This window comes from Myotis brandtii, unplaced genomic scaffold (assembly GCF_000412655.1).
Source record: "Myotis brandtii unplaced genomic scaffold, ASM41265v1 scaffold112, whole genome shotgun sequence".
NCBI lineage: Eukaryota > Metazoa > Chordata > Mammalia > Chiroptera > Vespertilionidae > Myotis > Myotis brandtii.
In genome coordinates this window covers 14,205,418-14,214,089 of record NW_005353838.1, presented here as the reverse complement: position 1 = coordinate 14,214,089, position 8,672 = coordinate 14,205,418, and the positions used below count along the sequence as shown (strand labels likewise).

Here is an 8,672-nt window from a genome sequence, read left to right as displayed (position 1 = left end):
CCAAAACACTGGTCGGATCTAGGAAGGCAGGGAGAGTTAAGGCAGAGGCATAGAAATTGCTCTTCCCCTCTCTCGTCAATCCATGTCTATGGTCTTTAAGATAACTTGTTATGTAAAATTATTTATCTAAGATGCACCTACACTGAATTTATCTGAAAAATAAAAAAGTCGATATTAAGAAAAAAACTGTAAATGGAAGATTATAAGAGAGGGTTTTACGTGCCAGCAAAAGTTACTGGCGTGCCATGTTTGGCACGCGTGCCAGGGGTTGCCCACCATTGATCTAGACCAAGAGCACTACCTGATGGCTGTGTCCCAGCATCACAGCTGGAGGTTGCTCCTGGTCAGTGATGCTTCCTGGGTCACCTGGTGAGGGCAATCTCTTTCCCTGTGACTAATGGATGGTCTGAGGAATAATACATGGTGTCTGCATGGGGATCTCTCTAAGGCAGCCCTTCCTCCCAAGTTGGTTGGCATTCTTGTGAAGAGCCCTCTTTTCTTTCCTCCACCATCTCCTTATTTACATTTGAAAAACTTTTTTAGGGTCAGTACATTCATGGATTGTTTTTTAATTCAATGTGTTGTCCATTTTGGATATTAGTCATTGTCCCAGATTTGGCTGGTGGGCATCCCTGCAGGTGGTTCTGTCTTCTGTTGGTTCCTGTCATTTTCATTGTTCAGCATCCCCTTTCTGGCATTAACCAGATCCTGGTTCCTTTCAGCAGGAAAGATATTTAGAAATTAGACTGAGTGCTGGGTGTGCTCAAGGCCACTGGAGAGTCTGTTTCTTTTTGTTGTTGTTAATACTCGATATTTTTTCATTGACTTTTTAGAGAGTGGAAGGGAGCAGGAGAGACAGAGAGAAACATCAATGTTAGAGAGACACGTCAATTGATTGCCTCCTGCAGGGTGACAAGGTGTTGGGGATTGAGCCTGCAACTGAGGTACATGTCTTTGACCAGGAATCGAAACCAGGACCCTTCAGTCTGTGGGCCAATGCTCTATCTGCTGAGCCAAACTGGCTAGGAAATTCCAAAAATTGGAGCTCTGTGCCTGCAGGCTGGAGTTTCTGTCTCTTCTTGACACCAAACCCCCCTAGTTCTGTTGGTCGGCAAACCGTTGCTCGTGAGCCACATGCGGCTCTTTGGCCCCTTGAGTGTGGCTCTTCCACAAAATACCACGTGCGGGCGCACATGTACAGTACAATTGAAACTTCGTGGCCCATGTGCAGAAATTGGTGTTTTGTGGAAGAGCCACACTCAAGAGGCCAAAGAGCCGCATGTGGCTTGCGAGCCGTGGTTTGCCAAGCCGCAGTTTGCCGACCACTGCCCTAGTTCATGTTGAAAATTGCCCAGTGCACTTAGAAGTTGCCTAAACATTTAAAAGGAGAGCAGTTCCTTGGTATTCTTGCTGGGGGTGGGGTCACAGGTGTTTGGGGACTTGGTCAGTGCTCGATTGGCCAGGCTGGTGGCTTCATGGTGCCTGTTTAAGGGTGGCTCTCAAAGGTGCACACACGTGTTCCTGCACTATTTTCTGTGCATGCTTTATTTCACAATGAAAATGTTTAATTGAACACATAGAAAATATTTGGTTCTTTTTTCTCTGTGTGCAGCAGGGTTGGTCTTACGCTTTATTTCTCAAGTTTGAGTTGTGTTTCATATACCATTTATGTACCTGTTTCTTTTGGGTGAAGTTGTACCTACTTAGCCCATAAGAGCACGTCTCCATTTCTCAGGAAGGTTATGCAGGAGCAGCCTTCCATGTGCGGAGGCCACTGCGTTTCCTGCAGACTCTGAAGGGCACTGTAATGGACTCCCTGCGGGAGCCGAGGTCACCAACAGGCCATCCCTGTGGCGACCCCTGGTGCTGCTCATCCCCCTGCGCCTGGGGCTCACGGACATCAACGAGGCCTACGTGGAGACACTAAAGGTGGGTCTGTGCTGGGTCTGTCCTCTCACTGGCCAGTGGGAGAATTGAAATACTGTTTTGCATTAAAACCCTTCTGTGTCACCATCTTGGCCCCATCCTCCAGCCCTCTGGACTCCTGGCCTCTACTTGGGCAGTCCCGGCTGCCCTTCCCACTGGCCCCTGTGCTCTTCCCTAGCCTTGCTCCTCCTGCTGACTTGGTGGTTCCAGTGGCCTCCTGTCTCCACCCAGCCTTGGTATGCAGGCCTCCTCTACGTGCCTGTGTGCCCTTTTTGACACCCGCTGACTCTTGCCTACCCTCCTCCCACGGCCCGCACGTCCACCTTCCTCAGGCCCATCCCCTGCACAGAGCTCCTGAGCCCACAGCACGTGTTTCTTCAACTGTTTCCTAAGCTCTTGGGGGTTCATTCTCCTCCTTGGGCCTCTTGTTCAGGGGTGCAGGCCTCCTGCTTGCACCTGCTCAGCAGTCCACCTTTCTTCCCTCCTGCAGGGCTGTTTCATGATGCCTCAGTCCCTGGGAGTGATTGGAGGGAAGCCCAACAGTGCCCACTACTTCATCGGCTATGTGGGTGAGTGGGGAGTCCCGCGTGATGCCCCACTTGGCCAGAAGATGAGGGGGAGTGATCTTCAGGGCAGCCCTGTGGAACAATGCTGGCCCCCCACACCTAGAGGTGGCTTGACCCAGGGCCACCAGTAGAAAAGCAGCATGTCCCCACCCCATCTACCTGCTGTCTTTCCCAACCTGGCTTGTCCAGGTGACGGTTGTGGTGTGACAGGTCTGAAATAGGACCCCCATTGACACCCCCTTTGCTGACTTTCATGTCGTCTTGCCCAGGTGAGGAGCTCATCTACTTGGACCCCCACACGACACAGCCAGCTGTGGAGTTAACTGACAGCTTCTTGATCCCAGATGAAAGTTTCCACTGCCAGCACCCCCCGAGCAGGATGAGCATTGGGGAGCTAGACCCGTCCATTGCTGTGGTACGTTCCCCACTCCATCCCATTGTCCCCTGTGAATGTGGGAGCTTATGGGCACTGGGGTCCTGCATGGCCTTTGCTGCTGAGCTACTTAGCAGATGCAGGTTGAGGCCAAGTCACAAACCCACCAGCCTAGCCCCTGTTCAGGGGCACAGGGGAAGAGACCTGTGTGCTCTGCCATGTAATTATACCTGCTTCGTTCTAAGGCCTTAAAAATCATACACAACCTCCATGATCTGGGACAGTCAGGGCAGAGGGCAAAGGGTCGAGCCGAGGATGGAAACCATGGAGAGGGGCAGAGGCTGGAGAAGTGAGGGTGGTGGGAGGTGCCCCAAGGTCCCTGCAGTGGCACTGGGAAAGGAAATCTGGCCTCTTAGGTCACTCTGTGGCCAAGTTCAACATGGTGCCCACTTATGCTGCTTTCTGCTTACCACTGTTTTTCCTTTCAGGGTTTTTTCTGTAAGACTGAGGATGACTTTAATGACTGGTGCCAGCAAGTAAAAAAGGTTCGTAGCGCATGGCGGGTGTGGCTCAGTGGTTAAGCGTCATCCTGTGAACTAGGAGGTCACAGTTTAATTCCTGGTCAGGATACATGCCTGGGTTTCGGACTCAGTCCCCAGTGGGGGCGTGCAGGAGGCAGCTGATCAATGATTTTCTCTCATCATTGATATTTCTCTCCCTCTCCCTTCCTCTCTGAAATAAACGTGTGTGTGTGTATATTTTTAAAGGGGATTGGTAACAACTCTGCTATCTGAGTGGATGGGTCTCTGGCTCAGCACCTGCTTCCCCACTCATTCCTCCACCAGCGCACCACTGTGAAACGTCCTGTGGCCCTCGTATGGTTGCTGCTTCTGGCATCGTCTCATTGTGATTAGAGGATGTGGGGACTGACATTGTTCAGGAACTTTAGAATGGAGTGTCTAGTTCTCAGCCTCGTGCTGACAGGGTGGTGGGAGATACGGTTTTTGTCTCCAGGGCTGTTTCCATAGGATGGGTAGGCAGGCACCTTGTTGGATTCCCATCTCAACCCAGGGTTAAGGGCCTCAGTCTGCTCTTGTCAGTGTTTCCCTGATCACAGTAGTGATTGGGGAGCTGGGGGGAGATACTGTGCCCCTGTAGGCTGCCTCTAATGGCTGTGTCTTGCTAACAGCTGTCACTGCTTGGAGGTGCCCTGCCCATGTTTGAGCTGGTGGAGCAGCAGCCTTCCCACCTGGCCTGCCCTGATGTCCTGAACCTGTCCTTAGGTGAGTCCGAGACCCCAGGGCCACATCTCAGGTGGAAATGGGTGCTACCTATTTTGTTGCACAGATGTGTTCTGTGTGATGCTTCTGTCCTCCCCTCCTAGCTTTTCCCCAGATCGCATTACTTTTGACCTTCAAGATTTGTGTGGGCCCTGGCCAGGCAGTTCAGTTGGTTAGAGCATCGTTGTTCATGGTTGCGAGTTTGATCCTCCCCAGTCAGGGCACATATAAGAATCAACCAATGAATGCATAAATAAGTGGAACAACAAATCAATCAATCTATCTTTTAAAAAAATCAATAAAAAGATTTGTATGAACAGTAGGGGGGGTGGGTAAGGGCAGAGGGTGGGGGGGGAACGGGGTGGAGGGGAGCTATGGGGGGAAAAAAAGAGGAACAACTGTAATAATCTGAACAATAAAGATTTAATTAAAAAAAAAAAGATTTGTATGAACCCCAGATGCAGTCACTAGGTGATTTATATGTGCAGCAAGGGATCAGGGACACTGCTGAGTATCCCCCTCCTCTCGCCCTGAGTGTAGCAGCAACAGTCTGACCCTCATCTTTACCCCACGTACGGTCATCTGGCCCTGTGCACATGGATCTGGGAGTGTTCCTCACAGGTTCTGGGTTCTGTATGATCCAGAATATGCTGGGCTTTTTGTAATGTCATGAGCTTTCCATGCAATCCACTGTGTGAGTCAGTCCTGCTCTGGCAGGCTTTGCATCCCACTACTCCATGATTCTGTGCCCAGGGGCCTTCTCCCTCGAACAGACCCTCAACTCCCTCCAAGTGTACTGAGCATATGGCACACAGAAAACGGAGACTTGGCATTGAGGCTGTGAGCACATCCAGTTCACACCTCCATCTGTACCTGGGAAGACCAATGTGAGGACCATGATGAGCCTGTGGAACTGTGTATTGAAAGTCACTGAGGACAAAGATGATGGAGCCCACTGTCCCGTTTCTGTGGAGATCATTGAGGATGATGACGGAGCCAGCTGTCCCATTTCCGTGAAGATCACTGAGGAGGAGGATGGAGCCAGCTGACCCCTGTCTCTGTGAAGATCACTAAGGAGGAGGATGGAGCCATGACAATGGAGCCTGCTGCCTGACAAACCACATTGGGGTCAGGGTGCTGGCATTGAGACTCAGGACAGGTGCCCCATCTGTCCCAGATGGTACAGGGTTGGCAGTCCTCTTGGGACTGGTGGCCCTCGCCCTCAGCCCTGTCATGTGCCCCTAGGCTCTGGTGAGCGATGTGTCTGCTCCTCCTCTTGGTAAGTTTCTGGCATCTCTTTCCTGCTTCCATCCCTGCCAGTGAGGCCCCTGGCCAACTCAGACCTGAAGGCTGCACCTCTGCTGGCAAGAGTCCTGATGTCCTCTTGCTGCCTACCACCCTGAGCAAGCACCCTTGCCTGTTGGGCACAGTGCCAGGGCCAGCTCCAGCACAAGCAAGCCAGCAGGTGTGGTTGATGCACACCTAGCAGCTTGTCTCATCCCCACATTCAGAGTAACCCATGCAGGTGTCTGATGGGGTTTTGTCTTACTTCTTCTAGATTCTTCTGACGTAGAGCGACTGGAAAGATTCTTTGACTCAGAAGATGAGGACTTCGAAATCTTGTCCCTTTGAAAATCCTAAAGTCGGGGGATATCTCGACTGGCCCTTGTTGGGGGTGCCTTTGAGAGCTCAGCTTGGCCTCAGGGCGCTTGGTGCCACCGCATTTCATCCATCCTGCCCACCGCCCACCGCCCATGTCCTGGCCGCCTCTGCCCTCGACGGGGGACTGCATTATGCTCAAGGCCTCACTGCAGGAGTGGGACTGCTCGGCCCAGACACTTCGGGCTGCTGGAGAGAACCAGGAATCGCAGGGAGCAGAGCAGCGGCAGGGCTTGAGTGTTCACGTCACCTTCGTCCTGCTTCCTTCAGGCTCTCAGTTCTAGGTTTTCTTTGGAATTAAAGTCCTGTTTGAAGTTACTCGACACAGACATGCATTTCTGTTGGGCCTGTTCTGAGTCCAAGAAGACTGGAGACCAAATGAGAAGTGGCCCTGGGACTAAGCCTGCAAGCCCTCCACCTGCAGCCCTCCCGTGGCTCTACCAGGCTGCCTAGTGGGAGATAGGAAGAAGTGACCACCTGGCATCTCTTGGCTTTGGAGAGAGAAATAGCAGAGAGGTGGGGCATGGTGCAAACCAGAGACCACCATGCGTGTGACTTGCCAGGAAAGAGCTACAGGTAGAGCCCAAGTGGACTCACTTTCCTCACCTTTTGGTTCCAGCATTTTGAGACGCCCATGTGCTGCTGCTTACTTGTTGCACTGGCTTTCCCTGGGTGGGCGGTGGGCGGTGGGTGAGTGGGGAGCTGCCTTGGTCTGTGATCCTTGGGCCCATGCGGGACATGGGGGCACGGCAAGCCTGGCAGGCAGAGGCTAAGGGCACCACAGAACTGCCCTCCCGGTACTGAAGCTTCAGATGGTTTGGGGCCAAAGGGTGAAACCCTGCTCATGGTGCAAGATAGGCACCCCATCGCTCATCACGTCACTTGGAGACATTTCCAGGTCCTTCTCAGCACTGACTGACAGCACCTGCAACCCTGAACCCTGGTTGGGCCCAGAGAGCATGGCTTCCATGCAGGCTTCGAGTCCTGAAGAGTAGCCTCCGTGAGACCTTCCAACAGGCACCTGGGGAGCTCAGGGAGGTGGCACCTTCTTCCCGGGGGTCTTCCTTGCAGAGCCCCTCCCTCCCTCGGCATCTGCACCTGGGACTGCGGGCGGGGGCCCACCTGATGGCAGAGAGCACCCAGCCCGAGTGTCGCCGACATAAGTTAATTTGCTCTTGTCTCTCCCTCCTTCAGGGAAGGAGGAAGGCTGGGCGGTCTCCATTCCTTCTGCTGCATCTTGGAAATGTGCCGCCCTGCCTGCTGGGCCAGGGAGTCTTACTGCAGCCCCCTGTGTGGTGCAGACGGTGGAAGTGGGTGACAGCCTGGCCAAAGGGGAGCTTTGTCTTAGTGATTTGAGAAGGATTACTGAAGAGAGTGTTGTCCATTCTTAGTAGTTTGCAGTTCTTCATCGCAAATAACAGTTTCAGTAGAAAACAAAGTCTATTGTCTCTGTGTTGGCCTTTCCTCATTAGAGTTGTAGTGATGGAACAAGAATGAATATTTTCTAAGTTCATGTCCATGGATCTCAGTGAGGATTTGTGGACTCATGGCAAGCTCATCTCCCCCACACTAGGCAGACAGACCTCAGCTGACAAGGCTCTGCTAGCTGCGACACGCTTCCTGTGGTCCTAAAGCAAAGAGGACGAGGAAACTTGGTTTAAGAAAACACACAATAACCCATTCTTCAGCAGGAGTGGTTAGCCTAGTTCGTTGTCCCTCTGGTGAGCCAAGACTACTGGCCGAAGGCAGTTGCTGGTGCCTCAGCCAGTTCCCTCACCATGCCCGAGATGTCCTAGCCGGACAATGCAGGGGGTGACTACCCTACTTGGCTCCCTGCTTCCTGCCACCCGTCCTCTGTTTAGGTGCAAGGGGACCAATGCCAGAAAAGAAAGCAGGAAACATTGTGCTGGTCCCCAGGTGAGGTGGCCCAAGAACCCAAGTCATGGCCTCTGTTAGCATCTGCTGTAACAAATCTTGCCCAGTGGCTTCAAACAACAGACATTCAGGTCCTGAGGGCAGTGGTCAAACAAGATGTCAGCAGGGCACGCTCCTCCTGTGGCACCTGGGACGTTTCCTCGCCTTGTCCAGCTTCTGGAAGCTGCCCTCCTGCCCTCCACCCTCAGTGAAGATGCCTTTGCACCCTCCCTCTGGCTCGGCCTCTCCTGCTTCTCTGTTGGAGGCCCTTCCTGGACAGTCTAGGATGGCCACCTGTCTCAAGGTCCCTCTGCCTTTAGGGACCTTGAGACAGAGGTGCTCTTCACAGGTTGTAGGGTTGAGAATGCAGGTGTCTTTGGAGGCCTTTTTTCTGTCAATGCCTCAAAGGCTTCTTTAGGGTGCTGGGAGGCAAACAGCCCCTCAGCTAAACCTGCTGCCACAACCCTGGCCAGGCTGTTTGACAAGTGCTGTATTTATTCAAAGTTTAAGTGGCCTTGTTGATTTGAAAGTCAGCCCATTTCTACCTTCGCCCAGCTCCACTGCCTACCACCTGAGGGACTCTGTTCAGCTCCGGCCTCTGAGCCTACTCATCTCTGACCCCACAGCTCCGAGAGGATGGTCTCTACTGAAACCTCCACCTCATCCCAACATCCTGACCCTCGGCAGAGAAAGTTCCTAGTCCAGTTTCCAGCCCTTCCCAGCTCCAGCTGAGGGGTCTACACTCAGCCCTCATCCCAGCCTGTGCTGGGTGCTTAGGGCACAGCCTGGACCCACCCACCTCCCTCTGGTCATCTCACCCATGCCCACTGCCAACACCAACCCTCCCTGACAGCCACGACCTCTCCGTGAGTGCCAGCCTGATCCTGATGTGTCCACAAAGGCAGGGGAGCTACTGGTTCAGGTCTCAAGAAATCAACCCAGTTTCCTTTCATT

At 52.9% G+C, this 8,672-nt stretch overlaps 1 protein-coding gene across 6 annotated transcripts in view; it reads left to right on the top strand.

Annotated features, from left to right (window-relative positions):
- ATG4B (autophagy related 4B, cysteine peptidase) overlaps nucleotides 1–7,531 on the top strand; it is a 26,021-nt gene extending 18,490 nt beyond the window's left edge. For 4 of the 6 annotated variants that reach the window (XM_005857675.2, XM_005857674.2, XM_005857677.2 and 1 more), the window contains 6 exons: nucleotides 1,736–1,929; nucleotides 2,417–2,495; nucleotides 2,762–2,907; nucleotides 3,354–3,410; nucleotides 4,055–4,148; nucleotides 5,704–5,784. In XM_005857675.2, the coding sequence (XP_005857737.1) occupies nucleotides 1,736–1,929; nucleotides 2,417–2,495; nucleotides 2,762–2,907; nucleotides 3,354–3,410; nucleotides 4,055–4,148; nucleotides 5,704–5,777 (644 nt within the window). In that variant the 3' untranslated portion in view covers nucleotides 5,778–5,784. Of the gene's footprint in view, nucleotides 1–1,735; nucleotides 1,930–2,416; nucleotides 2,496–2,761; nucleotides 2,908–3,353; nucleotides 3,411–4,054; nucleotides 4,149–4,898; nucleotides 5,682–5,703 lie in introns of those variants that run through there. The other 2 variants (XM_005857671.2, XM_005857672.2) reach the window with 2 other exon arrangements.
- Nucleotides 7,532–8,672: the final 1,141 nt, after the last annotated feature.